Below are 20,068 nucleotides of genomic sequence, written 5' to 3'. Positions count from 1 at the left end.
TAAATATAATGAACGGTGAATTTTCAAATGGAACATACAAAATTACATACAATACAAAATCTGATCATGTCTCTCTACTGGACTTCCATAAGCCCTCTCTTAGCAGAGAGAAATATTCCTCGCTTCAGTCACACCTTATTCATGTCATCCCTTTTGGCAGTACGTATATTTGTGAACAACTGTTCACAAGGATGATGTACAGAAGATTAAATTTTCATCAACAATCTCTGATGATCAGCATTTCCCCTCATCCTTTTGCCACACACTGCTGAGAAGAGTCTGGCCTCGTCCCTTTGCCTCTTGCTCCTTAGATATTTATAGATGTGGATCAGATCCCCTTCAAGTCTTCTTTTCCCAAGGCTGAAGAGATCCAGGTCTCTCCGCTTTTCCCTGTAAGAGAGCTGCTCCAGGCTCTTTATCATCTTTCTGGTGCTGCGCTGGACTCTTTCTAGGAGATCCCAGTCTATTTTGTACCAGGGAGCCCCAAACTGGTCACAGTACTCCAGGTGAGTATACTCTTCACCTAATGCTACCCAGACAAGTCAAAAGTTTGGATACTCATGCTGTAGTCTGTCATTCTCTTATACATTAACCAACTTTCAAATGCTCTTACAAAGTCAGCAGCTATCTAGCTTGTAACAGTCTGTGATGCCCTCCTGTTCCTTCAATGTTCCTATGACTACAGCCACCACTATATCTCTGCCTTTTTTTTTTGCCTTCCTCCTTGCAGAATGTTTGAAAATGATAATTACTCCAGCTACAAGTGCTTGTGTATCTTCTACTCAGCTTCCTGTCAGCATGCCTTTTTTTAAACCTCATTGCCTGAAAAACAAGAGAGCTAAATGGAGATCCCATTTCCAGTGTAACAGCTGTACCGTCTTTCTCAAGTTAAGACTTCTTGTCACCTGGATCTCTAACTACACAGAGCCCTTTCTTTTCCTTTGACAATTCTTGCTGCATGTAAACCTTGAAGCTCTCCTGCATTTTGAGACGTGTTTTCACAGGGGACAGGGACACATTACTTATGAAAAAGGGATGCCATATATTACTATACAGCTCTGCAGCACATTTTCCATTTTATTCTGTGGATTTCTAAACCTTGAAATACAGTTTGCTTGTTCCTCAACAGACACTAATTTCATGTTTCCATAATGTAACTTACTACGACTTTAATAACTTTTCTGGGTGGTAATAGCTCACTTGGGGTCCTCATTGTATCTGGTTTGGTTTTCATCAATTATTAACCCATGGGAGGACCGTCCCATTCTCTGACACCTTAGGTTCTTTAACAGGCTGATTAAAGCACTTGATAACTTTTTTTTTTTTTGGCCACTGCTTTCAACAAATCCAAGGGCATCACACTGATTAGATAATCCTTATCTACATGCTTGTTGATTCTTTAAAAGCATGACTTTGAACAAAGACATAACTTCCTAACTACCCTTTTCCCCTCCTTCTGCAAAAGCATTAGCTCCTGCTCATTATCACATTTATCTGTATGTGTACTAATTACTTTTACATGTTATAATCACACGGGGCTAACATAACAGAAATACCTTCACTAAGTCTTTGTAGAATTCACAGGTGAATATTGTCTGTCAATCTGCTGTGGTTAGAGTACTAGAGTGCATGACATATAAAGAGGAGATGCTGAGGGAGCTTGATGTGTTCAGCCTGAAGATGGTAAAAGTGGGAGAGGATGTGTGTTTGTGGCAATCTAATTGTCACCTTCAAATATCAAATGAGTTACAGAGATGACATAGTAAAAGAAAGAGAGGCAGGTGTCCCCAGAATCTGCACAGGAAATTCAGACTAGATAGTAGGAGAAAAAAAAAAACACAATGAAAATGGCAAGCACAAGACCGGGTTGCCTAGGAAGTTCCCTGGAGTTATTTAAAAATTTCAGTTACTCAAGGCCCCATTCTTTGAAGTTGCCCCTGCTTTGATCATTAGGCTAGATTAGATGGCCTCCAGCTTCCTTATATTATTCATAAAATTCCATGAATACAAATAGTTATCTTGCAACTACAACACCAGCATCAAGGGAAGAGTATACACAATGCTTTTTTAAAAGTTTTTAAGTACATTAACATTTCTGTGGCACTGTGCTATGGAACCAGCCCAGCCCCATACAGGAACTGCAGAGTACATCTGTCTATATGTACAAACTGATTGGCAAGGACATGCAAATACAACTGGAAGAACAGTAAGGCATTCTTCAGCTCTAAGCAAATTCAGAGTCAATCCATTAAAAGGCAGCACATCTAATGCTAAATCATAATTGCCCAATTTTTTATAAAGGATTTTTAGAAAAGGATTACTTTCCATGTGTCTGCTTAGTGTATCCTACTACTTCCTGATTTACCTGATGTGTACTTTTCTAAAACCCAACTGCATTTTTTTCCAAAGGCTCATAATACTCTGGGAGGCCTGGGGAAAGTAAATATACAAGCAGAAATGTTTTTATTAACTTAGCTTTGAAAATGACTGACAGCTCAGTTTCTCAAAGCAATTTTATTAATCACTTGTTAATTACTGTTATATCAATTGCTGCGGTCCAAGTACTCTTGTATTTTATGGCCAAGAGACAGCAATCCATAGCAGCATGTAAAAACTAGAACAGCATGTTAGCAAACAATTTGCCTGGCACTAGCTCTTCTCACATTTCGAATCATATTATTAATACAGCTAGGTCCTCATTGTTTTTATTTTTAAGGAGATAAAGACTTCAAAAACCACAGTAAAGGGCCAGCTAAAGCATAAGAGAAATAATATTGAAAGACAAAACTGTACTACTTAAACTCAGTCTCTCAAACATTGTTGGTATGGAAGAAAACTCTAAGCAACTTACAAGCAAACATTAAGCCCAAATGGAAGTAGAACTTCAGTACTGTAAGTTATCTTACATATAGGAGCATTCTATAATGACACAGATGGGATCAAGGAGTAACATCATATAAAACTTGAACAGCAAAAGCAGCAGCACGCTTCAACAAAACATTTTATTCATCTGTCTACAAATATTTCTAGCTAAGTGCTTTCCACGTAAAGAGGATGTGTTTAATTCTCTGCTTTGATTACTGGTTTTATTTAGGGGAGAACTCTTGAATGGGATCTTTTCTGGCATGCAAAAAAAACCCCAAGAATTCTACCAACTACAGAAATCAACTGAAAAAAAACAGTTTTCTGATAATGCAGTCCTTACCACGTTAAGTCTTTCAAGCCTGTCTTCTAGCAGAGAAGCAGTAATGTGTATGATTTTTTTTTTTAAGACTGTAACTTTGAATGCAATTTCTCAATTAACACATCCCAAGAAATAAAAGATACAGAGTGAGAAAACAGAATGGTTTTTTCCCTACCACTTCCTTCCACAGTCTCAAACGCTGCAGCAGTTTGTAAGTAAACACTCTACATGACTGAAGGTTAGGAGTTGTGCAAAGGGTTATTTAAAGAAAGGTCTAAAGAAAATTAACCTCACAGATGAGGTTTAACCTGCAGATGACATTTTGCAGCACAACTGCTTCAACTGCTCTTAAGAACTTCATAAACTTTTGATTAGATTCCATAAGCTTCGAAATCGATGGCTTTTAACAGCAGATGAATGTAGCTAAGGACAGCTACACAGATTGGAAGATGGCAGTGTCACTAAGCCAATCTCAATTAAAGTCACACAAGCTATTTTTTCAAAAAGCCAGCATTAGTATCAATAACCTGATAAAACTCGAAGCAAAGACAGCATGAGTTAAGAGACTAAAAAAGGCCAGTGAGACCTTCCATGAACCAGCTGGTTCAAAGAAATGACACTGATGACAGTGACTGCCACTTCTGAGAAAGCCATGTGTCATTCAGAGTGTAACACTCCATATTTTTGGAATTACAAATGAATTTATAAGGTGGCAGAGGTACTTCTTAAGATTCAAATTACTGATGCAAGATTGCATGAAAACTGCAAGAGTTAGCTGGAAAATGTTGTAGAACTAGTTTTAGCACCCTTCTTCTGTTCGTGAATTTTTCTTGGTTAGAAGAAAGAGGAGGAAAAAGAGGGAATTCCACAAAATCACTACCAAAATTCCTTATTGGCACCATTTTGCAAAGCAAACACAGACAAAGCTAACTTGAGCTTCAAAGCTGGTCATCAAAATTACAGCTTAGAATAAATGAACAAAAATAAAAAACTTAAAAAGCAAACCAGTCATTAACTGCACATCCTGTTCTTCTCTTTCCAGCACGTCACCCCCCCACTCCCAAGTTGGTCTCTGTTAGAAAACTGTCAGAAAAATTATTAAGTTTGGAAACAAAAAGTGATCAGAGTCTCTTATATGGATGTAAAGTAGCTTAACTCCATTTTCACTCTTTTGCAAAGGTTCTTTTTCCATTTGCAATGCTCTGGGTTATCAGATTACAGATTTTTCTCATGGCCTCTTCAAGTCATGGGACTTACAGCGAATGTTGCTATACTTTTCTGAAAGATTTGATGTTAAAGTCCCTGCTGTGGACTCTACTTGTCTTCATACCTTCAAATAGGTCTCACTTGATGCTTTCCTACTCAGCAAAAGTTGCATCTGGACACTACTGACATGCAGCTGACTGCTCAGTATGTGGTTAGTGGGATCTCCTGCTAATTTCAGTCACAGAAAGCTGGTGACATAAGGCAGTAAGAATACAACCAGGTAACTTCAAGTCCTCTGCTTATTTATATAGTATTACTGCACAGGCAGCAACAAAAAAATAGTCTAAAACAACATCCTGGAGCAACAAGATAGCTCATCAGCAGTGTAAGTTTTTTATATGAATTATAGGGCAGACTTGTTCCTTCTCTCTCCTCCTCGAAGTATCATCAAAGTATCATCATATGGGAAAGCATACTCAAGCCTCAAATCCATAAAGCTGTCTCAATACAATGCAATGTATATAGTGCTTGACAATCTCCTTCAAACTCAATGCCAGATAGAGATAAAGGGGAAATCAAATGCCAGGCAGTTCTCATAAGGACTATTTGCAGTCTTTTCTGCACATTTTGCTTTACAAAAGCAACCCCAAATCACTGGGTCTGAACTGCTACTTTCATAAATGTGAGATTATTGAAAACACAGCTAGGTTAAAAACATGAAAATGTCATGTAAAGAACCATTCATCCAGTCCACATCACTTCAGAAAATCATTCTGTACCACAAAAGCATCAACTTCACTAGGTTTAGGTGATTACAGATCATACTTAAACACAGAGAATAAGCATAAAGGATGTCCTTAGAAGGTCTGGTAATGGAGGCAGGTGACAAGCAGATCCTGGGAGCTGACTCCTCGGGCCTCATTCCTTAGAAGCTGCAGCCTGTAACTTCTCTCTTGCCACCAGATACAACACGATTAATAATATGCTAATTTTCAAGAAACATCAAACTACTTCTGAAGGTTTCAACCTACGCGAAGTTCTGAGAACGCACGCAGATGACTGTCTCTAGTTGTGTACCAACAGTGAGTTTTTTTACTGAGCAAACTGCATTGCCTAAGACAATGTGCTCAAACAGCAGTTCTGAGATCTTTCACAAAGATATCAAATCTTCCCTTATATAATACAAATTATTACTAAGTGCTTCGCAAACTTCTGAGGTCAATTTATGCTATTAGCTCGTTCTTGCCATTCTTAGATATAAGTAATACTCTACTACTTGTCCAACCAACCAGTCTTTCAAAGTCTGCTCAAATAAATGGCATGATCTACTCCTAGACTTCCTTAGGAGTTTCAGGGAGAGTTTGATCTCTCTGTATAAATGAGAAAAGCTTCTTGTCATTTAACAAGACAATGTTTCAGTTAAACAGTGCTGAATAGTAAGAGCTTAACATACACTTTAATAATTGATGTATTTGATTTCAAGATTTAAATTACTAAATTTGAAGTGAAAACCAAACACGAGTTCCTTATGCTGATCTAGCATGAAACCTTATTTTAAAGCATAGGAAACGAAAAGGAGCTAAAGACATCTTTAAGAACACTTGCAGGTTATGTACCAATAATGCCACCTACTGGCACGACAGATTATGCAAATTTTATTTTTCATTAATTTTACAAGTAATTGAAGAGCTTTAACTTCAACATAGGATTAAATACCTACCATTAGTTCTCTTTTTACTTCCACTCACCTGAACCAAATTTTTTCTTTCACCACATATCCTCACAAGTAAGGCGTGGGATTAGCACTGAAATGTGTTCTTTAATACTGACTTTTAATTTGACCCTAACAAGGATCAGAATGCAGTAGTTTTCTTCAAAATACAATCTTATTGAACAGCAACATTTATAGACTTAGAAAGTTAACTGCCAAATAGTTTTTAGAAGGCAGACATGTGATGAAATTTTATTGGTTCAGCTCCTATTAAAAATTCTTTCAATTCCTCCAACACATACATAATTTCTAACTCTCAAAATGAATTCTAATAATCAGTTGAAGCCCATGTACAGGGTGAATTTGAGCAATGAGCCAGGCTGATATTTCAAAACAAACCGAGTAGATGACACAACCATGCATTTTTTTTTATTATTATTATTTTTAATCCCAGAATGGAAACTAATCAGATTATCCTTGCTTCATAACTTGAGAGGTGACGGCCTCAAATTGCACCAGGGGAGGATCACGTTGGGTGTTTGGGAACATTCCTTCTCAGGAGCAGTGAGGCAGTGGCACAGGCTGCCCAGGGAAGGGCTGCAGTCACCACCCCTTCAAGAACCGTGTGGATGAGGCACTGAGGGATGAGGTCTGTGGGCATGGGCTGGCGATTGGACTGCATGATCTCAGAAGTCTTTTCCAGCCTTAATGACCCTGTGACTCTCTAAGCAAGCAATTATTACCAAGTCACTTCAGAACCTAACTCCACAATTAAACTGTTCTCTTATTCTGCTTTGGATAAAGGAATATCTCCCTTTTGATTACCAGCAAAAAAAGGCGGCATAGCTGTAAATTTAGGAGATAAATATAGGAACAATTTATGCAAAACCCACTCCCAAATACAGGATAATAAGCATCTGAGTCTTTAGAGAAAACAAACAAAAAAAGCAACTGGCTATTTTGATATGAGGCAAGGACACTTACATCTCATTTCAAGGAGATTTAGCATTCCTCGTCCCTGTCACAAGCTGACAGGATGTAATACAGCACAGATATAAGATCATCTAGCTTTACAAGCTTATCAACGGAGGATGGCTGGATAACCACTACTTTTTCTGTGTGTTAACTCGCTATCTATCAGAGACACTAAGCAAAGCTGCATTTTAAGGTGCCTAGCACTGTCAGGATTTCCTCAAACGAACACACTTACATCATGTCTTCTTCCCATTAGATTGCTGCTTCTCTTGGGAGCAGGTCTTTAACAGAAAATCATCTTCCTGGCTACCAAGCACACACATCAAAACCTTTCACAGTGACACGTGCCAAATCAAATGCTGCAGACCGGTGTCTGTGGATTTGTGCCATGTAAAACCCTATCAGACTACAAGCTCAACAGACCTGGCACTTAGCAAGAAAGCTGCACTAAGATATAAATTTCATGCCTGGTCTCCCTAAAAACAAGGCTTCCAGGAGAACTTGCACCTTTTCATCAGGACTTCCCAAGAACGACACACTGAAAACATGCATTAACTCTATCTTTTCATCCAGGGACTGGTAGCTTCCTGAATACCAAAGATACTCCACAAAGTGCTGGGTTTTTTTGTGTTTTTTTTTTTTAAGGGCTAATGGGGTGTTACATTTCCTTAATGGAAATACACAAGAGCATCAGCAAACAGAATTGAATTTACAACCATTTTTTAAATAGATAACCTTCCAGCTCATTTCTACCACATACAAAGACCAATACCTCTTTCTGCACAAAGAACATCAACTCCAGAGCATCTTCCAGGATGGTACTTAAAAATCACACGCATCATGAAAAACAGATGTTGTAAAACTAACACTTATTTATCTGGACTATTTTCTTAAAAGAAATAAAGTCAGATGTTGCTTTAAAAACAAAACTTGTTTGTTAAATCAGTGCTGATTGAAATCAGTAGTTTTTCAAGTTGTAAAAAGAAATCTCTAAACGAGTTTGCTGAAATGGGATCCAGAAGTCTAGACCAGAGATCCCTTGAATTGGACTACAGGACAGTATGAGTGTGAAAGCAACCCACCAATGCATGAAGTCAATGGGCTTGTTAACATGAAGGTTTATGAGAACACAGATAAGAAGCAGCCAGTGAGTCAATCCAAATCAATTTCGCCCTACTTAGTACAACTTACTGATGCACTCCATCTGTTGCACACAAATAAACCAGGCTATCAGCATTTGGGTGCAATGAAGGAAAACAGCCATTCCACCAAAATCTACTGTGAGATGACTGTGAAGCACAGGCACAATGTTGCACTAGGAAATACTGAAACCTCCATAAAAATACAGCCAATGCTTCCCTTGGAATTCTATATCCAATTTTGGTCACTTGCATTGAGGAAGGTTGATGAATGCAATAAGAAGCAGTTAGAAGACTGACCATACAGAAAATTCAGAGGACAAAGAGTCCATCTGATGATAAATCTAGAGAACAATTGCTAGCCAGCCCATCAAACCAGAATCTTAAGATACACCACTGCTCTTTATAAAGAAAATGTAAACACATCAGAGAAAAGTATGAAACTGGAAAATACCACCAGCAAAATGCATGAACTGGCAAGAATACACTTAACTGGAAATCTCACTACGGAAACATTCTTATTCCATACAAACACAGTGAAGAAAAATCTGATTTTCTTATATAGCATCATTAGTTTACAAAAGATTATATGACACACTATCTAGAACTGCAGGCAACTGGAACTCAGTGTATTGTTTTTTTCCCCCCAATTACACTAAACGTAATGGACAGCACATAACTCTTTCAAATGTTTATCTATGTTTTTTAAGCCTACATGTCAAACTGAAGTTTATAGCCTGTTTTATAAAACTGCTTGATTACATTACACTATCATACAAGCACAACCACTATGAGCGAGTCCAAAACAGTTGTTCAAAATAATACTTCAGACAGAACTGTGTAAGTGTGAATGCACAGTATCATAAAAATCATCATAACCCCTCTCAATCTACTGCACTCCTATATTTTTCCCAGTTGTTAGAACATACTGCCCCAAAAGATGTGTAAGCCATCACAGCTTGCATGCTTACAAAAAACGCTATTCTAACGTGAAGATCACATACAGAAAGGCAGTAAAACCACAACTGAAACTGCACTTAGTTTAGAGACACTTATAAACTGCAGCAAGATCTATAACTTGTTTGCTGAATATATAAGACATAACTTAAGAAAGGCTTTACTAAAGCTAAGTTTAAAGCCAGTAATAAGCATATATATATACATTAAAAGAAAACAATAAATAGTCTTACTAAAAATTGTACTCTTACCTTTTCCAGGACTTAGGTTTTGGTCTATAAACACCTTAAGCTCTCCATTGGCTTCAATTAGTCCAGCCTATTAAAGAAAGTAACTTTTATTAAATTGGCAAACACTGACAGTACTTTATCATTTATTGGGAAGAAATCACACCAGGAGACTCTGTTGCCACCACTCACATTTCCTCACTGATCTGCCACTATGTAACTGCTCTGCTTGTAGCATAGTATTAGCCAAACTTTAAAATCAGCTCTTTTTTTTATAAATACCATGCTCCTGAAAAGCAAGCAGAAAATCAGTTTACACATACCTTGCTATTTTGTGTTCTAAGTTTACTAGCAGTGTCTTAATAAGTAGCTGAACACCTTGCTAAGTAGAATCAGTAACATCTGAATTTTGCTGTATAGCAACTATTAACTTGCCACCGAAGGTGGTAACATTATGGCAAAACCGACAGAGGTGCTAAGAAGTGCCTTACACCATGCTAAGCAGAAAAACTGCATTAAAAACAAACTTCTTTAAGGATAAGAATGCAGAGCTTTTAAGTGAAGGATTTCATCCAAGTCTACCAAGTAATCAGCATCCTTTGAAAAAGCTCATAGAAGCTATTAAAATATATATATACTATTAATTCTGAATAGAAAATGCATGATGCAGTAATTCCTTGTTATCTCCAGACAAAGTAGTCTGGAAGGAATAACGAATGCAGGAGACACAGCCTGTTCCCATTTAGAAAGAACAGTAAGAAATTCAACATTCGTACTCACCACAGTACAGCAAGTAGCATTACAGAAGCTCAAAAGTCCCTAAACTGTATTTTGTGCATTGTCAGTACTAGAGAGCTACTGCAGATGTTTAAGAGACAAGTGCTCTGCTGTCAGCCAGCAGCAAAATTTCCCCCTCAGAGGCTACCTGAAGAACCCTGCTGGCAATTACAAGTTCAGCAAACCAAGCGGACCACTAGAGGATGCTGTGGTGCTTCACAGGTGTTCAACAGCTATCAATTTAGAAGACAACTTCACAAGGTGGAAAACCATTGAAGATTTTCTCTCCTCACTGAAATGGAATAGGGAAAACGAAGATGACAGAGCAGCGAGGGCAGGCTGGGAGGTGAGCAGAAGAGAACGTTTGCTAAGGAAGCATTAAGAGCACAGTTCTGTGATAGTGTAGCTGAGACGAGGACCCAGTGGCATAGAGGAAACCTGAGTAGATACAGAAGCAAAGGGTAACATGAAGAATCTGTAGTATTTGTCCATCCTTTCTTCCCACAATTTCCCCCCACAAAATAATGAAATAACCTGGTTTAATGAGACTGCAACAACTTACCAAGACACAAACAATGCCTGCTCTCCGCCTTGCCCACAGCAGGGATTCAAAGGTCAGCTTTGAATGACAACAAATGATACCTCTCCTGCCCTATTTCCAGGCACCAGACCTTCACAACCCTGCAGGCCAACAGACTATAGCTGACCCTTCCAAAGAAAGACGTTATCTGCTACACAAAATTGCTAACGTATACAAAAGCATTAAAAAACAGGCTCTATGACAATATAGTCTTCTAGAACACTGAAACTCAATGTACTAAAGCAAATTGGATATGAAGACAAATGTGGAAGTATTACATTATACTCCCAACCCTACCTCAGTTACACAACAGAAGTGTTAAACCACAAAGGAAGTGCAGTATCACTGTCCCAATTCTTCTAAATGCAATCCTTCAGTTTCTATTCAACAGCAGAAGAGAAGGTTTGTGCTCCTAGGGTACCCAATGGCTTTCTCTTCACAAGAATTAGAAATACACCAGTGAGAATGGAAAGATTTTTAATATGCAAAAGAAAGGCAAAACTCACATCAAGTTTGCCTATCAGTCACAGCGATAAGCCATATACAAATATTTACACTGTGAGCTTACTCAGGAATTCAAGTAAAAAAGGAAAGTCACTACTGAATACTATTTCAATAACTAGAAATTCAGTAATTCAGTAATCAATTATCCTTCCCCTCATCTTCTTTTTTTTTTATTATTATTTTATTTGGAATAATCGCCAATATAACCTCTTCTATTACTTCATTTTATCCTTAAGTATGCAATCAACCCATACATTTCATCATCTAATAAGTCTTGTATTTCCTTCTACATAATTGAGCTACATCGTGATAAACTACCAAACCCAATGGTCAACTCTAGGAACACAACCCAGCATTACAACAGGTGAGGTTAGTGCCACATGCCCTGGATCACATTTCTGAGTGACTGAAAGCATGCAAACCAAAGGCAAACTGGAAAACATTCAGGAAAAACACTGCATTTCAGTCAACAGCAGAACACCATTTTGGAAAACTCAGAGAACGACAGTCACCAAATAACAAGAACCCTCAGGAGCCAGCAAACTGATGAAGACTACAGCAGATACAGTTCCACCACCCTGCACACCAGTGTCTCGTCAAAGGTTCAGTTCTGGCAGTTACAGGGCTGGTAAATATTCAACTCGAAAGCATCTGTCTAGGAAAGGCTCCAAGAAACCAGACTGGGAAGAACATTACCAAATTCAATAGCAAACAGCACCCTCAGCTGCTATGATTCGTTATGAAAGTTCATTTCATTTCTAGTGAAAATCTTCCTTCTCCAGGCTCAGCATGCATACAACATCTGACTATAAGATCATCAAAATTGTCACTATCTTTCAGCTTCCTCAAAGTCACTTGTTTTTAGTGACACAGAACTGAAAAAGCAAAACTTCCATCCCATATAAAAATTCATCATCTTTGTTCCACAACAGAACTACTAAGGAAAACACTCTCAGTGGATACTACAAAGAAATTCCCACTGTTTCACAGGGAAGTTATTGTGGAGGAGTCCAGGATTACTCTTTCATAACCTACCCAGCACAGAGCAGTGCCCGAAAGAAAGAATTAAAGTTGAACTCAGAAATGGGACCATAGCTCCCATTTGGTATATCCCAGTCACAGATCCATTATGAATGTAAGTACTTGTTTTTTGTTTTCCCCAACAGAAAAGTAACTTTCTACCAAGATACAAACCTTTTCTGGTGCAAAATATTTTCAGGCCTTATCGAGCTACTTATATCAAGGTATTTTGAATTTTTTTCTATCTGATAACAGAATAAAAAGAAAACGTTTTCTTCTCATGATTCTCAGCTTCACAATGCATAACTTCCTTTGATGATAATGTCAGCACTGCCTGGAGCAATATCACCATCTTAATATTTGATTCTGAAGGCTTTATTAACTGTCTGCAACTTCACGGTTTAGTGTTGCTTTCCTCTTCAAAGAGGCATGTTAGGTACACAAACTCTGCAAAGATATGCAAAGGAACTTTTTCTGTTGGAAACAGGTAGCGGATATATTACCCTATATGCTTTTCACATTTTAACAACATCAACAATGATGTAAAAAGAAAAAAAGCAAATAGCTCTTGACACTCAACATCTAACTCTAGCAACTGTTCTCCACAAAGACTTTGATCTCCTTTCTGCTAAACACAAGTAGAAGATTAAAGACCAACGGACACATCAGTACATCTGCTCACTTTAATTGTGGAAGCTATGCTTGAGCAGAGAACTCAACCACAACCTATGATCCACCTCAACTCATTGTTCGGAACTTCCAAGGAAAAGAAAACAACTGATGGGCTTAACATATCAAAGGTTCATATGAAGTTAGCCTGCTGGAAGATCATCAGCTGCCAAAAGGACTAGGAAGCCAGTTTTTGCTTTGTTTAGAAGGAAAAGCTGAAAAACTGTACGTGGTCTCCATCTGAAAGACAGTAAATAGAGAAATAATATTTTTTCTTGGACTGAAGTAAATCTGAAATGAAATTTGCTAAAAATGCCAAGAATTTAACTTATTTAAAAAAATAAAAATCCCATACTGCAGACTGAGCAAACTCTCAGATACCAGCTGGCTAGTATTTGTAATCTCTGAAGTTACGCAGTAGAAATTCAACCCTTACAAACAATGAAAGTACCATTTCCACAGCTTTCCAGACTTGCAACTCTCTCAATAAAAAGCGGCATACAATTATTCATCAAAGCTTTAAACAGAAGTGTTTCATGTTGAATTTGGACTGAAGAATAACTGGAGAGGTGCATGTTCAATGTCTGTCATGCTTAACCTGAGAGGAAGATCCACCCACTACAGTGAGATAAGCAAATACAAAGAGAAAGCTGCTTCTGTGCCATATAAATACCTTTTCTATCTTGCTTCTACATAATGAGCCCAACTTTATGTAAGCTCCATGAGAAAGAGATGAAAAAAGAGGGAAAAAAAAAAAGATGGAGATAACTGGAAACAAAGGCATTTGCCAAAAGGAGTTTCTCAGAATTTTTTCAGTTGCTAACAGCAGAAGACCACTAAAATAAGAACTGGACTTGACAACAAAACAAGAGAGGTAGGTCAAAATTCTCAATTTTGCTTGAAGAATGGGAGTCAGAATGGAACAGAGAAACAAGCAGACAACGTCAGCACTGGCTGAGAAAGAAAGAAAAAGAACTAGAAAAATCAAATGTAAGATGACAGATGATGAGTGTAGGTTAGAGTAATGGGAGTCTCTTAAAAAGTGCAGGAAACAAGTAATGGGAATCAAAAAGAATTTTACAAGACCAAGGAGACTGGATACTGAGCAGAGAGGAAGAACATAGGAATTGGGAGAGTGAACACATTCTATGCTAAATTAAGCCATGATTGAGAGAGTATATAAACTGGGAGTCACACTGAGAAGTAGTGAAGACACAAGTAGGAAATGGAGAAATGGCAAAGTATTCCAACTAGAGCAGATTTCCTCCTGGAGCTCGTCAAAGGCAACAGGAGGATGCTTCTACTGTCTACAGGCACTTGCAAAGTCAACTGGCAAAAACCCACACATCTGGAGCAAACTACTTAATCTGATCAGTACAGAGTACCAATTTCTAGAATTTCACACTTTAAAGGTAAGCAATAAACGTAGGGTCACCATGCCATGCAATTTTACTGTGCGCCTCCTTAATGACAACGTAGGGGTCTGGGATTTATTTCATCATCATGAGGCAACAAACACAATGGAACATGAGCACAGCTACAAAATGGAGAAAAGCTAACAATCAGACATAATTCTGCCTAAACAATCTTAGTTTTACTTTCACTCCTAGTGACATGCAGATGTCATTTGTAACAAGATGACCACACTACTTTTCCCCATTGGACTCTCATCTCATTCAGGAACCAGAGCAAACATGCCTTTGAAATGAATCATCACATAAATACAGGAGGCTCTCCCATAAAGATAGCCTATTCATTTTTCATAGAAATTAAAAGGCAATTAAGGAATACAGTAGAGACCTACAGGAAAGGAAAGGAGGTTCTTAAGTTTAAAACATTTATAAGTTCATAAGTTCATAAGTTCATAAGGTTGGAAAGGACCTATAAGATCATCTAGTCCAACCATCCTCCTATCACTATCTCTACCCAACTACTAAATTAAGTCCTTTAGCACCTCATCTAAACGCTTCTTGAACAGCGCTAGGGATGGTGCCTCAACCACCTCCCTAGGCAGGCCATTCCAGTGCCTGACCACTCTTTCAGAAAAGAAATGCTTCCTGAGGTCTAATCTAAATCTTCCCTGGCGCAACTTGTGGCCATTCCCTCTCGTCCTGTCATTACTTATCAGGGAGAAGAGGCCTATCCCCTCCTCACCACAACCCCCCTTCAGGAAGTGGTAGAGTGCAATAAGGTCTCCTCTGAGCCTCCTCTTCTCCAGACTGAACAATCCCAGCTCCCTCAGCCGCTCCTCATAAGACTTGTGCTCCAGACCCCTCACCAGTTTTGTTGCCCTTCTCTGAACACGCTCCAGGGCCTCAATGTCCTTCTTGAAGTGAGGGGCCCAAAACTGAACACAGTACTCGAGGTGCGGCCGTACCAGAGCTGAGTACAGGGGGATGATCACCTCCCTGCTCCTGCTGGCTACACTATTTCTAATACAGGCCAGGATGCTGTTGGCCTTCTTAGCCACCTGGGCACACTGCCAGCTCATGTTGAGCCGAGCATCAACCAACACCCCCAGGTCCTTTTCCTCTTTACATTCTTCAAGCCATTCTGCCCCAAGCCTATAGCATTGCATGGGGTTATTGTGGCCAAAGTGCAGGACCCGGCACTTGGTCTTATTGAACCTCATCCCATTTTGCTCAGCCCAGCTGTTCAGCCTATCCAAATCCCTCTGAAGGGCCTCCCTACCCTCAGGCAGTTTGACACATCCTCCCAACTTTGTGTCATCTGCAAACTTACTGAGCATACACTCAATTCCCTCGTCTAGGTCATCAATAAAGATATTAAACAAGATGGGCCCCAAAACTGACCCTTGGGGGACACCACTCGTTACAGGACGCCAGCTGGACTTAACTCCATTAACCACTACCCTCTGGGCACGGCCCTCCAGCCAGTTCTCCACCCAGAGAAGAGTGAACCTGTCCACACCACGGGCTGCCAGTTTCCTTAGGAGAATACTGTGGGAGACCGTGTCAAAGGCCTTGCTGAAGTCCAGGTAGACTACATCAACAGCCTTTCCCTCATCTACCTGTCTGGTCACCCAGTCATAGAAGGAGATGAGGTTGGACAAGCACGACCTGCCCCTGGTGAACCCGTGCTGGCTGGGTCTGATCCCTTTATTGCCATGCACGTGTCGTGTGATCTCCCTCAATATCATCTGTTCCATAACTTTCCCTGATACCGAGGTCAGGCTGACAGGCCTGTAGTTCCCCGGGTCTTCCTTACGGCCTTTCTTGAAGATGGGAGTCACATCGGCAAGCCTCCAATCTTGTGGGACCTCTCCAGATAACCAGGAATGCTGATAGATGGCAGAAAGTGGCTCGGCAATCACCTCTGCTAGCTCCCTCAGCACCCTTGGGTGGATCCCATCTGGCCCCATGGACTTGTGGCAGTTCAGATGGAGGAGAAGATCTCTGACCGTCTCTGCTTGAATCACAGGGGGTGCATTATGCACCCCGTCCCGGACTTCCAGGTCAGGGCAAGTACCATGTGGATAACTGTCCTGTCTATTAAAGACAGATGTGAAGAAGGCATTGAGAACCTCAGCCTTTTCCTTATCGTCTGTGGTTATATTGCCTGCCTCGTTGAGTAAAGGAGGGAAATTTTCCTTAGTTTTTCTCCTGCTGTTAATATATTTGTAAAAGGGTTTCCTGTTCTCCTTTACAGCAGTAGCCAGCCTAATTTCAAGCTGGGCTTTAGCATTTCTAATTTTCTGCCTGCAGATCTTGGCCAGTTCTCTGTAGTCACCCCAAGTAGCCTGACCCATCTTCCAGAGGACATAGACTCTCTTTTTCTCTCGGAGTCTCAACAAAAGATCCCGGTTCATCCACACTGGTCTTTTGCTCCTCTGGCTTGACTTACAGGACTCCGGGACTGCCTGCTCCTGTGCCTTTAAGATTTCCATCTTGAGGAGCATCCAGGCTTCCTGGACCCCTTTACCTTTCAGGAGCAAGTCCCAAGGGACCCTTGCAACAAGCGTCCTGAACAGGTCAAAGTCTGCCCTCTGGAAGTCCAAGGTAATAGTTTTGCTAGTCACCCTCTTGACGGCACCCAGAATAGCAAACTCCACCATTTCATGGTCACTCCGGCCAAGACAATCTCCAACCTTCACATCCCCTACTAGTCCTTCCCTGTTAGTGAAAAGTAGGTCAAGCAAGGCATCTCCCCTGGTAGGCTCTTGCACCAGCTGAGTCAGGAAGCAATCATCCACACATTCTAGAAATCTCAAGGACTGCTTCCTCTGCGCAGTATTGTATTTCCAGCATATATCAGGGAAGTTGAAGTCCCCCATGAGAACGAGTGCTGGCCATTGTGCAACATCTACGAGTTGTTTATAGAACATCTCATCTATTTCTTCATCCTGACTGGGTGGTCTATAACAGACCCCCACCACGATGTCACTCCTAAAGACTATCCCCCTGATCCTTATCCATAGACACTCTACTTTGTCATTTCCAACCACTAGTTCTTCAACATCAAAACATTCTTTGATATAGAGAGCTATGCCACCACCCTTTCTTCCCTGTCTATCCCTTCTGAAGAGCTTGTAGCCATCAATCCCAGTATTCCAGTCATGGGAGAGGTCCCACCATGTTTCTGTAATAGCTTCAAGGTCATTTGAATTTCATTTTGTGAATGAAGTGACAGCTATGCCTCACTGTATAAAGTAAGGCAAAAGATCTTCTAAAGTCAGGCTACAGGACACTGATCCTACACAATTCTGAGACGTGTTACTTTACTGTGTCCCAGTAACCTTCGTCTAAAGCAGACACACCACATCCTCAGTTCATAGCACCAAGATTAACGTGCTTGATTATCACTGGGCAATGACCTAAACCAAAGTAAAAAGCTTCCCAAAGAGTAAACCAAACTATTAGCCCCTTAACCTAAGCAAGGTGCAATCAAAACACTAGACATTAAAAGATCTGAACCACACAGAAGCCTGTGAAGATTAAAAAAAACCAATAACCACAGGTTAGCAGCTTAGTCAAGCATGGTCAATCTCTTCTCTGAATATATGCTCCACTGGTACTGCATATACACTGGACACTCATACACAGAACAGCATTTAAGGTGTTCTCTTCACTGTGGAATATTTCAAGGCCATTAACTTTGCTGGTTCTTTTTCTAAATAGAGTAACACATCTGGAATTCAGCAAAGATTACAAGAACTTACTTTGGAGACAAGTCAAACAGCGATCCAGCCTAAGAGGTCACACTGATCAAAAATATGAGTTAAAATTAATATACTGGATTGTTTCTTACAGTGACCGAACTGCCCAAGCGACACAGTCTCTGCAAATGTTAATGTTGGTGCCCCCAAAACTCCCAACCTGTAGGAAGCAATGCAAATATGACCAAAGCACTAGTTCACCATCTCTACCACAAACCAATTGGGAAAGGAAATCCTGAGTTCACAGAATCACAGAGGTTGGAAGGGATCCCAAGATACTGTCAAGTCCAACCCTCCTGCTAAAGCAGGTACCCAACAGTAGGTTGCAGAGGTAGGCATCTAAATGGGTCTTGAGTATCTCCATAGAAGATGACTCCACAACCTCTCTGGGCAGCCTGTTTCTGTACTCTGTGACCCTTACTGTGAAGGTCTTCTACACATTTGAATGGAACTTCCTGAGTTCAAGTCTTAGGCCACTGCTCCTTGCCCTATTGTTACACACCACCAAGGAGACCCTGGCCTCATCATTTGCCTCCCACCTCTCTTTAGGTATTCATAAACATTTATCAGATTCCCCCCTCAGTCTTCTTTTCCGCAGGCTGAACAGAGTGAGGTTACTCAGTCTTTTGAGTTGTGTCCTCCAGACCTCAACGCTACCACGCAGAGCGGCAGCAGCAGCTGCTGTTCCCACAACTAGCTCCCAGTGCTGTTCTAGGTTTGATTTTACTAGACTTTTCTTCTTCCAATCAAACCAAATCTTTAGAAGAAATGTGTCCAACAGCATTGGAATTCAACAGGTTCTGTTAAGATTCACATGCCTCAGCAAGTTCTTTATTGGTGTATTATAAGGCCACAGCAGCTCACAACATTATTTCCTCCCAAGTCTGTGTAACCATGTGCACAGTATCAGAGGGCTGTAACATAATGCAACATAAGACACATAGCCAGCAGCATTCCTTGGGATATGGACAACTGACCACGTTTAAAATCAAGCTGTTCATCCTCTGAGAACCACTCTGACATTGAGAATGTTTAGATAACACTGGCCCATTTTTTCCTCCCACTTTCAATTAGACACAATAAATCTCTGCTAAGTGATATTCAAGCAAGCAAACAGAAGGATTGAAATAAGTAATCCCTAGTGTAATCTAACTTCTGAAACCTGGCATTTTTGTTGAGTGTGTTAAGTTGTCAGCACACACTGTATTTACTTAGTAATGCTACAAATAAACATACGCAGCCGCTACCGTTAACTACACATAAAATTAATTAAGAAGTAAAGCTCAAGAGAAAACAAATCAGCAAGGTGACAGGTAATTTCTGATTGCTGTTCTCTATTTAAAAAATAAAAACTAACACAGAAAACAAGTATTATGTACGTGCAACGCAAAAAGGAGAGCTTAAATTTCTTTTCCCTTCTGCACTCTTCTAAAAGGCGTATTTAAAAATGTTCTAACAGCATTTGAAAACCTAGACTGAGATGTGTTTTCATAAGACCCGATTTCATAATACTATTTCACCTCCAGTTTACAAAGTTCTGAACGTGTTAGAACTGACGAAAGGCAGATAGAAATAAGTTGAGCTACTGAGTAGTCACTGGGCTAAAACGATATCAAAAAAGGTGTGCAAACCTCTTGAGATCCACTGACTGATTCTCCAAGCTGCCTCACTGAAAGTCCCAGGACATAATCAAAAATAAACGTACTAAGGGAAATACTTTAAAAGGAATGTGCAAAATGTTTTGTAGTCTCTTCAATACTTCCTAGATACTCATAGTACTTCATGTAAAAGTCTTCTCCCTATTTCCAATAGCATCTTGTTTTAAGTCTACTCCAAACATGACCTTACCTTGCCATGAAGACTTGCTCATGTTTGATGTAAAAGTATCACACAAAAGCAATTAAAAAGTTCAATTTTGGGGATGTTCCAGCAAAATAACCTGT

At 39.8% G+C, this 20,068-nt stretch overlaps 1 protein-coding gene across 3 annotated transcripts in view; it reads right to left on the bottom strand.

Moving 5' to 3' along the window:
- Positions 1-20,068, bottom strand: part of TFDP1 (transcription factor Dp-1) — a 38,640-nt gene that overhangs the window by 12,601 nt on the left and 5,971 nt on the right. For all 3 annotated transcript variants that reach the window (XM_065741078.1, XM_065741077.1, XM_065741079.1), the window contains exon 3: positions 9,424-9,490. In XM_065741078.1, coding sequence (XP_065597150.1) covers positions 9,424-9,490 — 67 coding nt within the window. The remainder of the gene's footprint in view (positions 1-9,423; positions 9,491-20,068) is intronic.

The sequence above is a fragment of the Cyrtonyx montezumae genome, unplaced genomic scaffold (assembly GCF_038088225.1).
Source record: "Cyrtonyx montezumae isolate F1298 unplaced genomic scaffold, pur_monq_1.0 scaffold_3, whole genome shotgun sequence".
In the NCBI taxonomy this organism is placed as follows: Eukaryota; Metazoa; Chordata; class Aves; order Galliformes; family Odontophoridae; genus Cyrtonyx; species Cyrtonyx montezumae.
Note: the sequence above shows the minus strand (reverse complement) of the source record. Positions and strands in the feature narration are given on the sequence as shown.